The sequence below is a fragment of the Anoplopoma fimbria genome, chromosome 9 (assembly GCF_027596085.1).
Source record: "Anoplopoma fimbria isolate UVic2021 breed Golden Eagle Sablefish chromosome 9, Afim_UVic_2022, whole genome shotgun sequence".
NCBI classification, from domain to species: Eukaryota; Metazoa; Chordata; class Actinopteri; order Perciformes; family Anoplopomatidae; genus Anoplopoma; species Anoplopoma fimbria.
The window spans coordinates 5,236,496-5,257,648 of NC_072457.1; the positions used below are offsets into that span (position 1 = coordinate 5,236,496).

Consider the following 21,153-nt stretch of genomic DNA (forward strand, 5'->3'; position numbering starts at 1 on the left):
GATCTTTGAATCAAAAATGAATACTGACAATTATGAAACCATAGATAATGATGTAATAAAGAAATTTAATAAATAGATATACAATATATAAATGTAAAATAGAGAAATTATAGATCTGTTAAATTAAATTAGTAATTACTTAAAGGCAGTAGTGGAGGAAGTAATCAGATCTTTGGATTTAATACATAAAATTTAAAACCATAGATATTGATGTAATACAAAAATAATAAAGAGATACTATAAAATGTAAAATAGAGAAATTATAAATCTATTAAATTAAATTAATAATTACTTAAAGGCAGTAGTGGGAGGAAGTAATCAGATCTTTGAATCAAAATGAATACATAAAATAATAAAACCATAGATAATGATGTAATAATTTTTTTAATAAAGAGATACACAATATATAAATGTAAAATAGATCAATGATTGATTTAAAATTTAAATTAATAATTACTATAAGGCAGTAGTGGAGGAAGTAATCAGATCTTTGAATCAAAATTAATACATTAAATAATAAAACAATAGATAATGATCTAATAAAAAATAATAATAAATATATACATATTACATATTAAATATATACAAAAATTTAAGAAAAATTAAGAATAGTCCTTTTCCATTATATGGACACAAAATAATTGAATGACACCCTAATTTGTGTAAAAAGGCTATTAATTCAAATATGCATCAAGTAAAATGTTTTATGTGAAAACAAGTGCATTATTTCAAGAAAAGGCAGGCATTCAGAAACATATCTTGTCTGAAAATATGTTGTTGTTTGCAACTTGAGAAATATCAAGTTTTCCCTGCTTTTATTTTGAAGGGCTTGTTGTCCATATTCCGGATCTGATGTGATACATTGACGGAACTCGTCGGGATCTCCTGGCAACGGGAATAAACTCCTCCTCCTTTCTCCTGTTTAGTGTGTGAAAAATAAAATCCTACAAATTCGCCATAATTTATTTTTTGATAATCCTAACATATAAAGTACATCCGGCCATCTTGTATTATTATTAATTAATTAAACTGAATAGTGTAAGACAGCTCAGTTCTACACCTCGTTGCTAGGCAACAGCTGGGCCGCATGTTTACTTCCTGTCAGCAGATTTCATTCATATTCCCTGCACTGTAACAAATTGGGAAACTTTGAGATTTTTACCTTTACAACTGTGGAATTGTCCATAGGGGCTGAATATTATATATTTTAAATATATTTTAAATATATTTTAAATATATGTAATATATTTTTTTTTGAGAAATAATTTAAATATTTAAATTTATTTATATATTTATATATATTTTAACAACTCCCTCCATGTGGTGGAATATAAGTACATTCAATTACTGCACTTAAGTACATATTTGGAGATACTTGTGCTTTACTTGAGCATTTCCATTTTTTTGCTACTTTATACTTTTCCACTTCATTTAATAATAATAATAATAATAATAACTTTATTTATATAGCACCTTTTAAAAACAAGGTTTACAAAGTGCAGCAAAACAGTGCAAAAGATGAAACATTAAAAACAATCGTTAGGATAAAACTAAACTAAGAAACAAAATGAAATAACAAGTGACAATCAAATAAACGAACAAAATAAATAAAATCAAGTGAAATAGGTAAACATAAAATAGTAAACGAATATCAGATAAAATAGCAAAACCAAATAAAACGAAACTTTAAAACGAAGACATCACATAAAAGCCATTCTGTAAAAATGTGTTTTAAGAAGTGATTTAAAATAGATTACTGATTCTTGTATTTTTTTTACTCCACTACATTCATTTTGCATCATTAGTTACTTTGCAGATGCAGATGCAATAATATAAATGTAAATCATCTCATGATGATGTATGACCCTGTATGACCCGCTCACTGGTCAAAAGCCTTTACATGTTGCCAATAGAGACGTGTCTTACATCTTTCAGCGTAGGTCCAACCCTTGACATTTAGCAACCAGCAAACAGAACTTTTGGATTCGCATGAATACATTTTAATCACAAATTAGTTTTACTTGCAATAAAACATTCATTGCAGTGTGTTTTTATTGAACTGTGGAAGGTTGTTTGATTACATAATAAAGACTCAGTAGTGACACAGAGTCCTTTGGGATGGACCCGAGGTGTGGACATTGGGATTGGACACTACAACAACTCATCAGTACTAACAGATGCCTCCAGGTGCATTTTTCTCACCAAAACATTGGTAATTATGTCTGCAAGACATCTTAACAGAGGTTATTATTTTTTTTATTATCTCTGTAATTCAATTTTGATGTAATTATTTTTTAATGAGTCAACACCCTGGAGTTGAAAGAAATGAAATCCTAGATGTACAGTACCAATCAAAAGTTTGGACACACTTTCTCATTCAACTACTTTGAAGAATCTAAAATATAAAACATATTCTGGTTTGTTGTAGAAAAAAATAAAAATAAAAATAAAGAAAACAGAAGGTGTGTCCAAACTTCTCATTCAACTACTTTGAAGAATCTAAAATATAAAACATATTCTGGTTTGTTGAGCATTTGTTTGTTTACCACATAATTCCATATGTGTTCCTTCATAGTTTAGATGTCTTCAATATTAATCTACAATGTAGAAAAAAAATATAAAAAATAAAATAAAGAAAAACCATTGAATGAGAAGGTGTGTCCAAACTTTTGACTGGTACTGTATCTCTAAATTAATTAATATTTCATATAACACATATGAAATATTGTTATTTTCTAGGAAATTTTGAACTCAGTAGTGACAATTGAGAATACAGGAAGATAGGACATAAAAACACATTCACCCTTGGATAAAGGTGATGAATATACGTTTATTTTAGATGATTATAAAGAAAAATGTAAGCAGTTTAAGTTTAAATCAAATAGTTCATTAATGCAGTGATATCTGTGTCCGACCAGCAGAGGGCAGCACCACAAAATAAAGTTACTATATTTATTGCCTACAAAATAAAAGGGTAAGAAAATGTCTAGGGTAAAAAGAATAACTAACTGAAAGCAGGACACTCATAAACCAGATAATATATCGGTGTTAATGATATATCTGGATAAAATGACCCACATTTTCTCCTAAAAGTAGTCCAAAACGGTCGAACAATCTAGTTAAACGTTTATTTTGAAACCGGAAGTGCTCTGTTTATCTTCCTGGAGTGGAACTTGCAGCCGACATGCGCACACGTGGTTAACAGAGAGCAGCGAAACAGGACTTAAATAACTAGATAACCAGGTAAATAACGTGTTGTTATCTCACCCACTGTGGACAGGCCTGAAGCTGCTTGTCATTAATGTGGACTCATGTTTTTATTTGCTTCTGGTTACTTTACGTTACGTTTTCTGGACTCAAAACTGAATTCTGCCGTTTAAAAGTGATTTATTTTCAGTGAATGTGACAATATAACGCGTAATCTGGATGGTATACGCTTCCTAATAATCTAGTTGTTGATTTGTAATATCAATTAGTGACAGAGAAATAAAAAAAGTCCCAAAAAAGTCAACTTTCTGCGAGTAAACAACGTCAGAGAGACCAGGCTGACTAAACAATATCTGAAAGAAACTGCGTCATCACTGGGAATAACTTACCCTGAATCCAAGTGTAACTCTTCTCGATACACTGACATATCTTAACTGGTACAGTGTCCTGTTTTTACATCTGAAAATCAGATAGGAAGTCAGAAAAGTTTTTTCTATGGAGTCCTTGCTCTAAGATGGACCTCCAGTTATTGTGATAAACTTAATAAATATACAAGAAGAGTTAGATAATAGTTAAACAGTACCAGTCACAAGTTTGGACACACCTTCTCATTCAATGGTTTTTCTTTATTTTTACCCTAGACATTTTCTTACCCTTTTATTTTGTAGGCAATAAATATAGTAACTTTATTTTGTGGTGCTGCCCTCTGCTGGTCAGGCACAGATATCACTGCATTAATGAACTATTTGATTTAAACTTAAACTGCTTATATTTTTCTTTACAATCATCTAAGATAAACGTATATTCATCACCTTTATCCAAGGGTGAATGTGTTTTTATGTCCTATCTTCCTGTATTCTCAATTGTCACTACTGAGTTCAAAATGTCCTAGAAAATAACAATATTTCATATGTGTTATATGAAATATTAATTAATTTAGAGATACAGTACCAGTCAAAGGTTTGGACACACCTTCTCATTCAATGGTTTTTCTATATTTTTATTTTTTTCTACATTGTAGATTAATATTGAAGACATCCAAACTATGAAGGAACACATGTGGAATTATGTGGTAAACAAACAAATGCTCAACAAACCAGAATATGTTTTATATTTTACATTCTTCAAAGTAGTTGAATGAGAAGGTGTGTCCAAACTTTTGACTGGTACTGTAGAAATTAATAAAAATAATCATCAATAATAAAATTAAATATTTAAGGCATCATTTATAATTGTATGTTTACATACCTTACAGGCAAGATTAGGTTGAACATGGTGATGAGTTTGTTAGAATCTACCTGACTTAACACCTAACTAAACTTACTTATACATGAATTCCCCTCAACTAATGCTGAGAAACTCACCTGCCAACATTAACCCTTTACATCAGTGAAAGTACGACCACCGCACTGTGAGAATACTCAGCTACAAGTAAAAGTCCTGTGTTCAAAACCTTACCTAAGTAAAAGTTTCTTAAGTGTTATCAGAAGAGTTTTCACTGGACAGGGAGGGGATGAAAAACTGTAGTATGTAAAGTAACTAAAGCTGTCAGACAAATGTAGTTCAGTAATAACTAAAAAAAGTATAAACTAGCATTAAATGGAAATACTTTCTTTTCCAAACTACCATTAATTCTGCTGTCTGCATCTTCCAGAACCACAGAAACCGCGATGAAGGGGAAAGAGAAGCAGCGGCCGGAGACGAAACTCTCAAAAGAGAAGAAGAACATGGCGGCGAGCAGCAGCGATGATGAAGACTCGGACGTGGAGAGGAACTACGCTCTGCTCACTAAAAGAGGAGGAGGAGGAGGAGGAGGAGCCGAGGAGGGAGAGCCGCACCATGGAGGAGAGGAAGACTTCAGTGATGAGGAGGAAGAGGGGTCTGATGGAGGTACTGAAGAGGAAGGAGGAGAGGAGGGATCAGAGGTCGGTGAGGAAGCTTCCGATGGTGGTGAAGAAGAGAAGGATGAAGAGGAGGAGGAGGACGAAGACAGTGAAGCCTCTGAGGAAGACGTTGATGAAGATCCAGAGGAAGAAGCCGGCGGGAGCAGTGAGATCAACACGGCAGAGGACATTAAGAAAGGTGAGTTTGTCTGCAGAATATCCCTCAGAGAACTGAAAGCACCTCGAGGAGGAAACATCAGTCCACTGTGTGACTGTTTTAATAATCTGGGTTGTTTCTATCAGAAGAAACAACTTCTCTCACTTTGTCTCAGGGCTAAAAAACAACTTTTAACAGTCGTTGTCAGGTTTGCAAACAGGCATCGTCTTTCTGTTGCCAAAACTGGAAACATTGCAGCCATTTTTAGTCATGTGAGAATGCAGGTAAACCCTGTAACATGCAGATTTGGCTGATTCCAAACGGCAATATTTAAATATGCAACAAATGTTTTCAACAATATGTGTTTTTTGGGTGCACGTTTGCTACATTTTGTTGTTCGCTGTCCCCATTTTCTATTTATTTATTACGTTAAAAAGAGATTGTCACTGATGGCAACCTAGGGTTGAGAGTTGGTTGCCAGTTAACCATTAGCCCAGATTCTCTGAGTATATTCATTTTATTTTTACATAACTCTTATTAAGCCAGGATAATCCCACTGAGAGACCTCAGAACAGATTATAATTGTGTCCATTCGTCCATTCTTGTGAAGTCATTATCTCAGCAAAGCGTTTCGGGAATTTATTTCAAATTTGGTACAAACGTCCACTTGGACTCGAGAATGAACCGATTTTAGAATTTGGTGGTCCAAGGTCAAAGTAACCTCACAAAACATGTTTTTGGGTCACAACTCAATAATCTATAGGCTAATTATGACCATTTCAGACAAACGTTTAAAAAGGACAAAATGATAGTGACGACATTCTGGACTTACCTGAATGTTAACCTTCACGTGTCCCAGATCTTCCAAAGAAAAAATCCACATATTTCATCTGATGTGACAGCATGAGTTTGTATAAACTGCTGACGGTGTATCAGTGAGATTGGAAAGGTCAATATCTTCTGGAGCAGAATGTATTGTCTGTGGGAGCTTTTATCACACTGTTGAACCTTTTCTTTTTATCACATTATTGATTGGTATCAAGTGGAAATGATTGTGTCTTTCTAGTCCACATCTCCATTTATCCCACTGAGGATTCTGCCACACCAGCGCTGCTGTTTGCTTGACGTCCAGAGACGGTGACACAGATTTCTCTCGGTAAAACGTTAAACTCTCTCTGCTCTCTGACCCGTCCAGAACTTTCCACCATGTCCTTCGAGGACATCATGGAGCTGCAGAACAAAGTGGGAACCAAAGTTTACAACGAGGTGGCGTACGGCAGCAACAAGACTCAAGGGACCAGCAAAAAGAAACGGCTGAACAAGAACAGGTGAACAGCCCCAGCCTGTAACAGCAGGCAGCCGCCCCGTCTGCATTTACCCCTTGTTGGTTTTCTAGAGCGCGTTTGTGTTCTTATTTTCAGGCCGATGGAGATTTCAGCCAAGAGACGGGCTCCGTTCCTCCGTCAGGTCGTCTCCGTCAAGAAACCAGTGAGTGAAGGAAATCTACAGATTTCACCGAGTCCGCGTTCTCATAAATGTTCCTTTTTAATTCATTCATTATTCCGTCTCCTGTGTTGTTGCTTTTTAACTCTAGACGTTGAGAGATCCTCGCTTTGACGACCTGTCTGGAGAATACAAACCTGAGATTTTTGAGAAGACGTTTAAATTCATCAACGACATCAAACAGAAAGAGAGAGAGGTGAGAGAGCTTATGATCGCACCGATGTCTGCTTCAGTAACCGCACAGCTGGTTTAAACCTGATTTAAGAAGAGAGAACATCTGTGTCCCGCAAACTGTTGAGACGCTGCTTTTAATGTCTGCAAGTTGGACTGAAAATAAACAATATTGTGTCGTTTGTCTGCAGATCATCCAGAAGAAGCTGAAGAAGACGAAGAAGAACATCCAGAAGAAGGAGGAACTTCAGTTCCTTCTGAAGAGGATGGTGAGTCGGAGTGTTGCCTCAAATACAACCCACTGACCCACTGACTGCTAGTTAAGACCTCCTGAATCCACCTCCACTATCTACTATACCGTATTAAATGTCTGAACCGTGACTTCTCTCTCTGCAGGATAACCAGGAGCGAGCGAGGAAGAGCCGAGAGGAGCAGAGAGAGAGAGAGCTGCAGTTCAAGAGGGAGCAGAGAGAGCGAGCCAATCAGGGCGCACGGCCGTTCTTCCTCAAGAACTGTAAGAACCAGTTTACGCTAAATGTTCTCTTCATTCTCAGCACTAAAGAGCTGGAATAAGGAGTTTTTGTTTGTATTGAAGAATTGTATTTTAAATTTTCATTTCAGTTAGAATCAATAAGTCGATTCGTTAAATTTGATAATATTTAATCAATGTTTTGAGTAGTTTTTACACAAAAACATTCTCTGTAACATTATAAACTGAATATATTTGGGTTTTGGACTGTTGGTCAAACAAGAAAAGACTAAAAACATCTGCTTGAGATCTGAGAAATTAAGTTTTCATATACTAAAAGAATAATACAAAATGTAAAAAAGTTGAATCAGTAATGAGATTAATTAAGTTGCAGCCTTACATTTTAATATACAAACAATATTGTAATAAAAAGAATTACAGATGGGGTAAAAAATCTTATAACATTTGATGCTTTTAAAAAAATAGAATTATGTGTTTTAATATCCTGCCATTCATGTTAGTACAAGTCATAGTGGGTTACAAGTACACAGATGCAGTTGATACTTCAATATAAAATTTGTGATTCTGGGCTATACAAAATAAACTGAATTGAAAAAAAACAATGGAGGCAGAAAGACAAAATGGTTAAATATATAAATATCAAAACAAGCAAAAAGAAAATTTTGTGAAATTTTAAAAGACTAAAAGTAAAGAGGATAGAAATAACAATAAAAAGCAAAAAATGGATAAAGAGTTGGAAGTAAATCTAGAATATCTTAGGTACTCTGCCTTCTGAAACAGTTATTAAAATGACCCCAATGGACTCTATTCAACTTTGACATCATTGAATTTCTTTGAGCATAAAAAGTGTCAGATTTGCAGATGCTGAATTTGGTTGAACTCTTCTTTGTTGTTCCTCCTCAGCTGATAAGAAGAAGCTGCAGCTGGCCGAGAAATACCAGGAGCTTAAGAAGAGCGGCAAGCTGGAGAACTTCCTGAGCAAGAAGAGGAAGAGGAACGCTGGAAAGGACCGCAGGAAGCTGCCCAGACAGCTGCAGAACACGAACTTCCAGTGACACAAAAACACCTGAAGAAGAAGAAGAAGAAGAAGAAGAAGAAGAAGCTGGTCGGAAATAAAAAAAAAAAAGACTGTAGCGATCCGTCTCAGCCTGCTGGTGGCGCTGTGGTCTGTTTGTTCATGATGTTGGATGAAGGACTGAGAACATCTCTTGAGTCACAGTCACATTTATTTAACTGTCGAAGTTAAATTATCTTTTATTGTAAAATATCTCCGGTGCATTCAGTGATGCTCGGACATCTGAACATTCAGATTTTTACAGCATCTTAAGTCTATTCGTCATTGAGAACAGACACTTTTTGTGGGACTTTGAACCGCATTTCACTGTCTTTTGTGGGTGAGTGTTGTTTGCTCAGTTGTCATGGAAATGGCGTAACAGTAACGTGTGGAATCTGGGTTGTTTCTGCAAACAAATACTGAAATTGGTAGTTAGAAAAGTCCATGAACGCACCATCAGTGATATTTTTTTCGGTCTCTGCTGTGAATCGCAGCTTAAATAAAATAACCATCTGTTGCCTGGAAAAAAGACACCGATGGTTGTTTTCCTGCAGATAAGTTATGGTCTGTTTGTACAGTGAGAAAGTAGACTTTTTTTAATCAATTTGTTCAATTTATGTATTTTTTTCCAACAGAATTTCCAAGTTAGATCTTCAGTTGAGTGTCAGGTAGGCAGTGGAGTCACAGCTGTACAGATGTCATGACATCACTGGAAACATCTGCTTGACCTCAGAAATTCTGATTCATGTTGACTCTTTTTTTTCTTGAAATAAAACAATATTTGTTGCATTTCTTTTGCGTTTGTGCTTAAAAAAGTAACATAAAATCATTATCATTCATTTTAAAAGAGATGGAAAATATTGACATTTGATTTTGACCCTAAAAGCCTGTTTGAAAAATATATAAAAATGTAACAATGACTTTCTTAACTCATTGAAAACAAGCTTAGCTGTGATGCACAATCAAATGAAACTTGCATAACATGTGAAACGTAATGTAATACAGCTCATACTGAGGGATATTTCTTAAATTGAATGTTTCTTTTCTATTTAATTCTTATTTCCCTGTCTGTACAGGGTGCAGATGGAGGAGACCGTTAATAAACATGCGTAAACCAGGACACGGTGCATCAGAACACCCCCTCGTTGAATAAATCCGCCTGTAGCTCAGACACAGAGGAGTTTATTATCCGTGTCCAGAGGAATGAATCGTGCTCTCAGTGTGAGACGTCTTAAAATCCTGGAGGAGCTGTTCAGTGTGCAAATGTCACTTTATTAATGCGGTGAGTCAGAACAGAGGAGTGTGTGTGTTATGTGTTGAACACCCAGCAATAATGCAGATCTGAACAGAGGTCAGCGAGTCTTTGAGGCTCTGTAGGGTCGTACGGTGGAGTGTGGGTCAAAGACCAGCGGGGGGGGCTACCGGACAGAAGACTCTGCTCAGTCTAAAGGTCATGAACTAGTTGTTGGTGCTCAGACTTCTGGTTTCACCTGTCCCAAAAGCTTGATTTTTATTTTATTTTTTTTTTTACGGTCAGATGTCTAAGAGAACAACTTTATACTTTTAATTGTTTTTTTATGCATGTTGGTTGTAGAAAGTCTGTACAATGGTTCAACCAGACTGACAATGGAAAAGGCAGAAAGAGACCAAGTTCAATAAGAAGAGAAGAAATCAACATATTTCTGGTAAAATAAACTGGAAGCCAAGATAAAAAAATATGTGCAGACTTGACACTGAACAGGTTCCTGTTTCAGTGTCAAGTGCTTCACAATAACGCCTATAACCTGTATTATTATTATTATTATTATTATCAGGTGTGTTGCATCAAGAAAAGCTCTTCTTCAAACTCCACAACAGAAATAGAAGGTTAGTCTCGGCTTAGCTGTTGTGATATCATCTGAACATACGATGGACCGACAAATCACCAGAGTTAACTACCATGATACTCTGTTCAGGCAGACATAGTACTCGAGTACTACACACTGAATACTGGATAAGTGAAGTATTTTGGACAACATCAAAAAAAATATATAATCACATCAATAACTTTTCTCCTCTTGTGATGAAACATAAAGAGGAACCTGTACAAACTGTTAGTTATATGCAAACGTTAACATCTAATCAGCTTGTGACAGGAGTCTTTCTCACATTAAGGTGAGCTAACGAGTGAAAACAGTCAGTATTATTCTCCGTGGCTGTTTACTTGAACAAATAAGTAACTTTATCTGCTGCATGGATATTTTAATTTCAAGACATTATAAAGCGCCGGTGATGGAAGAAGTATTCAGTCTGAAGTTAAAGTACTAATACAGAACTGTGAAAGTAGTAAGTAAAAGTCCTGCTTTCAAATCCTTATTTAGGTAAAAGTATGAGCGAATTATTAGCGAATATACTTCAAGTATGAAATGTAAATGTGCTCTTTGTGCAGTAAAATGTTCCCTGTTAGTGTTTTACTATTGTATATGATGTTTCTGGATTGATATTACTGCGGCATGAATGTATATGTTGTATTTTATTGCTGTAGACTAATTCATATCCTGTCGGGTAGTTTAATCTACATCAATGCATCATATTCTATAAAATCATCATATGTTTTTTAGTGTCACTGTCCTGTGAGAACCTCGTATCACTTAAAAGTCAACTTTTCATGAGCTTAGACTAAAAGCTCTGTTTTCAGCTTTGTGACAAAGCATATCCAGATGATCCAAGAGGCTTTTTAAAAAGGTGCAATGTGTAATGCCGAGCCAACTGCTCCAAACAGATAGGAGTCAGCATTTCACATCTATTACTGGGTCCAAACCAGGTGAAGCCAATGCGTAAGTGTCTTAAAACATGCATTCTCCCTACTGACCATCAGGGGGCGACTCCTCTGGTTGTATAGAAGTCTATGAGAAAATGACTCTACTTCTCTCTTGATTTATTCCCTCAGTAAACATTGTAAACATGAGTTTATGGTCTCAATCTCTAGTTTCAAGTCTTCTTCAATACAGCATGATGTTCATTTAGTAAATTATGCTCCATTTAGAGTCAAATAGACCATAAAGCAGGGTATGCTTTACACGGCATCTCTACGTCACTCATTCACATTCCAAATATGGTAACTTCCGTTGATTGGCTGCAAAAACAACAAAAAAAAAAAAAGCATGGCGAGTAGTAGTTACCAGGGACTGAGCGGCCCCTATACGCTCTAATAGTTTGTTTACTGGATTAAATCCAAAGTGGCGGAAGCGAGGAAATGACCCGCACCGTCGTCTCGTCCTCCAAGAGGCCAGGATTTCCCCCCCGCTCCCCCCAGTCGGCCCTCTGCAGCTCCAGGGAACAGCACAGCATGCTGGGTAGCGCTTCATCGTAGCGCTTCAACTAAAAAGCGCTCAGAGTCCTTTTTTATGTTTCTATGCCAACAATACCTTGACAACATATCACCATAGCCCCATTACATTGTAGACTAGCACCACTCTGTGGCACAAATATATAAGTTTGTTGCCCAAGTGACGATTCTCTCCGACCAATCGGTGGTCTGCAGTGTTTTAACTCCGACTTTAAGGCCCTGTTTACTCTTATTTTTATTTTTTAACACTGTCCACTTGCAATCACATCATTTAGACGCATTAATGCCAGCTGTGTGTTATTCAAAGTTTAATTATGCCTATGATAGGCCTGTAGTGCTCAGACACAGGAAAAAGCCACATCATTGCAGTAAAACAAGTAAACCGACAGAAATAGAAAAGCAGCCTTTTAAAACAAAAGAAGTTAACAGAGTGAAGTTGTGGTCGAGGGTTGTTACTGTCGTTACAGCCGTTATGAGCAGAAACAACCAGACCATAAATGACAACAATAGAAATGTCTTTAACACTGTATGAAGTATCAGCAGGCTGAACAGTCGGATTATGGGGGAGAACGCGATTCATGCTTTTGCTGAACTGCTGAGGGTTTGGTGAAAGCTGTTGTTGGGTAGTGCAACAAAAACCACATCATCAAAAATAACTAAAAACATGAATGATGTCTTTCACTGATGTGACTGGCTGTAGATGCTGGCGTGTTGTCAGTGATACAAAGCCACAGTAAAGAACTCCAAGTCCACATTGGTTTATCCAACTGATCTGGAAACAGCCCACACGGTTTTCTAGTGTAGACACACTGCGAGCAACTGGAAATGTAGGTTTCTAGATTTTTCAAATGTTTAAAATGACAGCTTCCATTGTTTTCTAACAACTATTTTCAGCTCTTGCTCTTTATATTACATTTCAACTGCTTTCAGTGATTCTGAAACTGCTTCTATGGCGTTTATTTTAACCGACACCCCAAATACTTTCAATTCTTTAACTTCAATTGACACTTCAGATCCGTTCAATGCTTCAACTTGAGGTGGGCTGTAACTCCCACACAATATACAGTTATTGAGACTGCTGTAGTGTACGCCACTTTAAAAGGACATTGTGTTGTCATGATACGCTTTTTAATACTTTTCAAACGCGTTTTCATTTAATGCCACGTTGTTAACTTGAAACTGTCGCAGTCCGAGAGTACTTTGGTTTATAATAATAATAATAATAATAATAATAATAATAACTTTATTTATATTGCACCTTTTAAAAACAAGGTTTACAAAGTGCTTCGACAGACAAGTCGGCAAAACAGTGCAATAGAAGAAACATTAAGAACAATCGTTAGGATAAAACTAAACTAAGAAACAAAGTGACAATCAAATAAACGAACAAAATAAATAAAATAAATAAAATAAAAAATAAAATAAATAAAATAAATAAAATAAATAAAATAAATAAAATAGGTAAGATATAGTAAACGAATATAAGATAAAATACTAAGACCAAATGAAAATGAAACATTAAAACGACGATACACATAAAAGCCATTCTGTAAAAATGTGTTTTAAGAAGTGATTTAAAATGTTTAAAATGTTTATGTTGTGGAAACGCTGTGAACACTCCCCCAAGTTAGCACATGCAGGTTTGATGATATTCCAACTCAAGTGACCATAACTCTGAATAATGTCACTGCTATAAGTGTTTGGCGATGTCATACCAGACAGATCATCAGTGAAAATGTCCTGGAAAAGTCCAGTAAAATGATCTCTGGAAAAGAGTGTGAGCCCTGGGAGCCAAAACAACAAAAGTACGGAAAAAGCTTCACAAAAGTCACTGATGTAACTTCAAAATAAATCAGCAAGACTTTTGGTTACACACAGGACACAAACACGGGTCTGCTGGGTGAAAGTCCTGCATCTGTTTGACCCATCCACCTACCCACCATCAGAAGTCTCTCTAGCTTTTTATATATTTTGTCGCCTGCTCTTCCTCACTTGTTCTAAGGTTCCTTCAGCTCTGCTGCGTTTGTTAGTTGCACATAGAGAGTGTGCACTATATCTTTCTCTTTCTCACCATGAGGCCCCGGCTGTCTTTAAAAGTCAATTAGCGGTGTATAACGAGAACACAGAGCCTTAAACTTTTCCTCCACGCTGACTGAATCCCCCTTTTCTCTGCTCTCTGACAGGTGGCATCCATCCCATCAGCTCGCCTCACAATCCCCTCTGTCTAACAATATAGGACAAGGTGGGGGCCCCACATATGGGAGGGGCAGGGGGGGGAAATAATACAGGGCCTTAAATTCATGAGCTAATACAACCCATTCAACACCAAAACACCCCCCAACCCGTCCATCACCCTCCAACTTCTTCTTTTGTGTTACTGATGTAATAAAAGTTATAGAAGACTTTTTAGTGTTGCTGATTGTGGAGGGGTTGTGTGTGTGTGTGTGTGTGTGTGTGTGTGTGTGTGTGTGTGTGTGTGTGTGTGTGTGTGTGTGTGTGTGTGTGTGTGTGTGTGTGTGTTCTGTGTGTGTTCTATGGGGAGCCTCTTATATAATTTGATTGATTTAAGGTTTCTGATTTGCACAGAGAAAATTATAAAATCAAATAATTAAAGCAAACATTATTACATTTTCCATCATACAGGTTAAAAATACAAATAAAAGCAATAAAACAAAACAAAGGTCTTATTTAAGGACTACTCAACAGGTTTTTCACTTTCATTTTTTTGTCCCACACTTTTAAACTTTAGTTCATGAGTGTTTTATCTATAAAAATACAATTACTATTGATTTTGAAATTTGCATTATTTAAAAAACTAAATTAATATATTTTAAAATTTTTGTATATCTGCCACAATGAAAAGTAAAATGAAGACTTCACACAAAAAACATTAAGTGTACTCCAAAATATACCACCATGATCACATTGAAGATAAATATTGAGTATTTATTTTCAAACTGGCATACACAAATTGAAAATGAGACAATCTAATTTAAATTTTTTGCACTCCATATGTAACAAGCTAGGGCTGGGCAGTATGGCCTACAATTGATATCTCGGCATGATTTTGAAGCATGGACGGTAAAGTTTATATCACGGTGTATTTGTTTTTCCTTATATTTCAATATAAATGCCATTGGTATGTAAACTGCATGGCATAATTTCAAACATACTGAAGTCAATTTTAAACCATCTTTTTACTTTGTTATTGTGATCAATAGTGGATATTTGCTGAAATACGCATTTCAATAGGAAATACGAATTGGAAATAAATGATTGTATCTTTACTTCAATACTTGCTTTGGTTAAAAAACATTTAATCTTGGCATTAGGAGGTTAAATTATATATAATAAGCTGCTTGGACCTAGAGTTAAAAAGTAAAACAGATCACAATTCCCTCTCTCATATCTAGTTTATATTACTTCGAAAGCATTTTCATTTTTCAAGTTTCTCACCAAAAAAATCCATTTTACAAGATCAGATTTGAACACGTCATGTTAGATTTATAAGTTACCTTCCAAATACTCATTTTTACTCAGTAGAGCTTGAACGCACCATGCAAGTCAATGCAAACTTCTTAAAAAGGTGAAACATCTTCTGGAGATGAAGAAGTTTAAACATCTGAACTCGGCACTAATAGTGAAGCAAGTAAGTTCAGCGGCAAAACCTGAATCCTTAAAATCACTCGGCATCTTTCAACAAGAGCCGATAATGTTATCTTAAGAGGCTGCAAGATTGAAATATGGTAAATGTTATTCTGAACCTTTTAAAATACTGTAGTGAAAATGTTTTCCCAGACTCATGACAAGTTCCCTGAAACATGAAAACATCTTTGGACCCAGACACGAACTGTCTCTCAGGTCGACATGTTTTTCTGCTCACAAAGGATGGATTTTTATCATTGGGCGGAGTTCAGAATGAAAGTTATCATTGTTCTTGACTTGAAGTGGCCATCGACAGACGGTGTGTGCCTCCTCCTCCTCCTCCTCCTCCTCCTCCTCCTCCTCCTCCTCCTCCTCCTCCTCCTCCTCCTCAGGTGAACACGCCCTCCACGGTTTTCATTCTCCCTTCTCTTCGGTTTTCAAGCGTAACGGATGCCTCGCCAGGTCCGAACCCCAAACCTCCGCTCTCTTTCCAATCCACGGCCGCTCTAGTCGTCCATTGTTCCCACGGAGACCCTGGGCGTCATGAATAGCCAATAAAAAGCCCATCGGCCTCCTGAAGAAAAGGTGCTCGGGGAAGCCGCGATGGCCTCCATACAGCCCTCGGCGTGCAAACCATCTGTTCGCTCGGCCCCCTGCTCGCCGCGTGAAAGGGATAATTGAGTGTTATAGAGAGCGGAGAATAGATCCCTCTGCTACTGATTTGTATTCTTTAGAAAGAGCCAGGGGTTTCACACCACATCTGCCCCCTCAGCTCCATTCAGCCTCATTCACCGTCCCATCAATTAGCACACTCAATTAAGCCCTCATAATCCTTTTAAACGACACACAAGGGGCTCCATCCAACGCCACGCCCCGCCACGGAGAAGTGGCAACAAATGAGACTTTAGTGACTGTTTTCTTTGGGAAGAGGGAGGGGAAACAATGCCGACTGATGGCAGTGTGAGTCCTTCAACACTTCATAAGAAGAGTTGATGGTTGAAAAGCTGAGTGCCGCTGCAGCTGGCTGCAAGCCGCTGAAGGGAGGCGGCGGCGGCGGCGGCGGCTGCTGCTGGCAGCGTGAACGAGCTCCCCGCTCTATTTGTCGGCCATTGTTCACCAGATTATGAGCTGCCTTTTCACTGCGATGTGACAATTAAGTAGAGGAGGGTTGAATAGAGAGGCAGTCAGTCAGGCACATGCAGGCCGGAGGAGGTCTGTGTGCGGAGGAACTGTGGAAAAAAAGGACTGAATGCCGACGGTGTCGACCCTGTCGCTGAGGATGAAGAGCTGCTGGTTTAATCCCCATTAGTGTCGCGTGAGCCACGACTGATATGAATACAGCAGGTTTAATCTGAGACTCAGCACCGATACACTGTAAAAAATATTTTATTCAAATTGATTGAACTTAAAGCAGCTATAATTGGTATTTTGTGGGACTCCAGATAAAGATCAGCTGAATCTACAGCTCACTGTTTATCGTTCTGCTTCACGCTCATCGCTCTCATAGCGTCATTTTTCACAGAATTTCACAGAAACACGACTCCTACTGAACGATCACGTTTTCCTCTGTAACTGCTGAATGCGGTAGTAAGCAACTGTCTGCTGACAAATTCAAAATATCAACTGAAAGTGTGAAAGTATGTTAATGTTGTGTTAAGAACCTTCTGCTGAAATCAAGCGGACAAAAATGCTTCATCAGGAATCTTATTAGACTTAAACTTGAAAGAAATGCTGTGAGACTCACCAGCTGTTCTTATCAAGGGCTCATCCAGGATTTGAACCCAGAACCCTCTCACACCCAAAGTGAGAATCATACCAAGCCAAGACGATATTTTATGTTATGCAACTTATTTTAGTTTATTCTATACTCTCTCTTACTCTCTTACTTTAACTTCAATTGTGCAGAAAACCCTTTAATCAACCCAAATCTCAAAAGGGGATGGGTAATATTTTAAAAAGCTGAAGAAAAAAGTCGATCATCAGGTCCATGAAGTAGCTGTTCTGGAGTTTTCGATCATATCGCATGACCTTTGTCAGTGGATGGAGTTTGCTCTGATGTCAAAGAATTGTAGATTTTAAAATGTTCAAGTTCATTCACCACAAGTAGCACACAATCAAACAAACTGTAAATAAAAGAACAAAGTGTGATGCATAAAACTGAATCAAAGTTGAGGTGGAGTTCTCCTGAATTCGTCTCAAATAGTCCTCCGGGGACTCTCACGGGCCTATGGGAATTCTCAGGGGCCCCAGAATAACCAGTACTGGTTTAATGCCACTCCCTGGAGGTTTGGATACATCTCTGTCAGGCTGAATTTATTTTAGGAATAAGTTTATATGTTGATGCAAAAAGCTTGCATGTGGAATATTTGTATTTGATGAAACGATGAAGCAGAAGACGATGAAGACGAATAAAAAAGAAAGATGTACTCGATGTGCTGTTGTTTTGGTTTTGGTTCATAATGATAAGGCCATATTTTCTTTCTCAAATGAGAGTGTCTAAAATAAACCCAAAAAGCCTAACACCCAGATACACACACACACACTGAGCCTTGGGAAAACACTGTAACACATCGTATTAAAGCACTATAATTGTTTTTATGGATTGCTCCTTGTAGCCATAATTGTTCACGACTCCATAAACGAGAGAGAAGCGGTCCAGATGGTTCATTAGAGCGCTGGAGCCTTGTTTGAGCGCCTCGCTTTCCCAAACGCGACGTGTTAAACAAGGAGAGAATCAGTTAAAGACTTCACTGAGAAAAGTGTTGGAATAAAAAACACATGCAGCTGAGAGAGAGGTTTTTTTTCCAGCAGTCACAGGGAATGTGAACAGAGACAGCTCAGATAGCCAGCAGATTTAAACCCAAGTGAGCTAACCACCATTTGGTTTAACTAACAGAACTGGAGTGATCAGGTAGAAGAATAAAAACAAAGATGGCTGATTAATCTCAAAGAACTTGGGCTCATCAGGGATCGAAACATGTGATCTCTCGCACCCCAAGCTTGAATCGTACCCCGAAACCAAAAGCCACAAGACACCTCTTCTCTGTCTCACATACTGGCACCAAACACCGCCCCATTCATACGGAAGGGGCTTCCTTCCAAAGCGTCTCACAGCACAGTGAGTGGATGTTTAGCCTGACGGGCCGCTGTGGGAATGAACCTCCTTCCCTCTGGCTGCGTTGGTGCCTCGCTCTAACCACCGAGAGACCACAGCCATGTTATTGTGGGATTCAAACCACGGCAGGACGTCAACATAGACGAGACGCAGTTCATCTCTTTTCGCCTCCTAATCAGCATCAACACTTTGCTTTCCAGAACCTAACACCTTCCTTCACTTTTAACAGCAGTGCACACACTCTGCAGCTCTGTGTAAACTGGGTGTGTCAGTATTACATGGAAGTGACTTTTCCTGCAGTTTGGCAGCAGCGAGTGCAAAAGACATTACTGGACATTTACAGAGTCATGGGAAACCCCTTGTCTCCATCCAGTCGTCATAAATTTTGTTCTTTATATGCATCTGGAGCCGAAATTCTGAGTGAAACTGCTGATAAAGTCTCCCAGAGACTCAGCCTCGTTTTCAACTCCTCGCAGCTTAGAAGAATAACTGTGACGTGTTTACAGGCACAACAATTACGAAAAAACTAGCCTCAGAAAGAGGTTACTACGTCACCTTCTAGCACTACGGATTTGAAGGGTTGTGCAGATTAACTTTGCTGTGATTGTTCAGGACTTAAAGTTAAAGTTCATTCAAATCAGAAACAAACCAGGAAGAGACTCAGAAGCTTATTCAAGTTAAAGAAAAAGGTAAAGAGTCAAACGTTTCAGGTGAAACTGAGCAGAAGGTTCAGCCCTGAAGCTCATTTTCCCTCCTCTGAACCAAAAAAAAGACATGATGCTTCTCGACAAGCGAAATCATCCAGCAAATCTGACTTCCTCCCTCTGAGGAGTGCAGCTGTTGAAACTGTTGAGACAGCAGCAAAACATATTTTCCTGAGGGAAGATTGACACAAGCTTAATTAGCTTTTATTTGGCAAATAAGAGATTTCTTTCACAACAACTGAACTGTGGTGCAAAATAGCAGAGGTTCCATATCGGATAACTTTGACAAAAGTACGTTTAAATTCCTCTTGATTTTCATTGTAAAATTCTCTAATTCTACTATAAAGAATAATAACCTTTTTCTAATCCGTCTCAGGTTCCCGGTCGACATTAACAGTGCGACTCCCAGATGTACCTGATGAACTGTGATGCAGCAGCCAGTCTGTCTGTTAAAGGTCACGCAGACTCTCAGCCCTAACTAAATATTTTCCTCACTGCGTCTTTTTAAGTGAGCAAGCAGCTTGTTTTTGATGTGTTTTTGATGTAAAGAAGGTCACACAGCAACAAAGGAAACCTGCAGGCCTGTACCTGTACTGTACAGTATTTGTAACACAAGTGTCTGACACTCCCTTATAGGGGACAAAGCATGACTCCATGGAAAGGGCAAAAATAAAAACTACAAAGTGCTTCAGGAATGAGTCCTAAATGAGCACCTCCGATTCCCTCGTCTCAAAGTCAATGGGTTTTTAGTTAGAAGACTAAAGTAAGGTATGTGGTTAGCACAAGCTTAAGACATTTTTACATTTTGCTGTACGACATAAAATAGGTCACTAAATATCCCTCTTGTGAATTAAAAAACAAGATAACAAATGGCTGAAAGGACTACATAGGTTGACGGGGAAATGAAACACGTCTGCCTTTCCAGTCTTAGTGGAGTTTGTTTATAGTCTAAAATGATTTTTGTACTTCAGGCGATTGCATTTACGCCTCAAAATTATAATATAAAAATTTGTAATAATATTTATTACAAATGTTTTAAGTATCACTAACATTTGTTTGTCACAAAATTTATTTTCTGCTATAATCCAATAATCCATTGGCTTCTTCTTGAGGAAACCAGGGTGATGCAACCTTCGGGGTTGGCCTGCAGCACTCTATTATACAGGAACATAACCAATCTAATACATCATACATTCAGTTAAATATGAAGCATAAATCCCATAACTCCTTCAAAAGGAAACAATTATTATAGAAACTGCTATGTAGTAAAAGAAAATACATAGAAAAAGTAGAAAACAAATCACATATTACCCGCCCAAAAGGGTTTTAAACAACAAAATCAAACAAACTAGCAATGGGCCAGAATCTGATTTAACATCCACACCGGGAAAATCAACAAACAGAAGAGAATATTAAAAACATACTCATTAAAATCTGCAAATCACCCTTTGTTTTTGTTCCAATCATATAAATTCAAGCCCTTGTTTGTAGGTATGTAGATTAAAGAAAATTAAAATCAAAACGAATGACCAGACGATTCCTGTGGCTGTACGTTTTCATTTGTTCAAACACACTGAGATACATTTGGACCCCCAAGCTGCTTTTTATATTCCTGTATGAGGAGTTTTGTGTGTGAAGCTGCACCTGACAGACCAAAAGTATGTAAACCGCGATAGTCCAGGCAAAAACAAAGGACCTATAGAATACCAAACAAACTAACGTGACGCAGAAGGCCGAGCTGAACGCCCTGATAAGACAGAGCAGTGGGAGACTGTGGTCTACAGACTCATTAACGGCCTTTATGAGTCCAGGAGAAGGGTTTTTTTCTTTCCTCCTGACTCAGTCGTCTGCTGCTGCGTTCCCATGTCACGCTTTAAATAAAAACCACCCTCCTCT

General features: G+C 37.6%; 1 protein-coding gene across 1 annotated transcript; it reads left to right on the top strand.

Annotated features, from left to right (window-relative positions):
- Positions 1 to 3,158: 3,158 nt before the first annotated feature.
- Positions 3,159 to 9,419, top strand: rrp36 (ribosomal RNA processing 36). The gene is made up of 8 exons (XM_054604094.1): positions 3,159 to 3,243; positions 4,862 to 5,289; positions 6,443 to 6,575; positions 6,669 to 6,735; positions 6,842 to 6,946; positions 7,113 to 7,190; positions 7,318 to 7,435; positions 8,315 to 9,419. Exons 2-8 carry the CDS (start codon positions 4,878 to 4,880, stop codon positions 8,464 to 8,466), a joined length of 1,065 nt encoding a protein of 354 aa, XP_054460069.1. The 5' UTR covers positions 3,159 to 3,243; positions 4,862 to 4,877; the 3' UTR covers positions 8,467 to 9,419.
- The last annotated feature ends 11,734 nt before the right edge of the window (positions 9,420 to 21,153 follow it).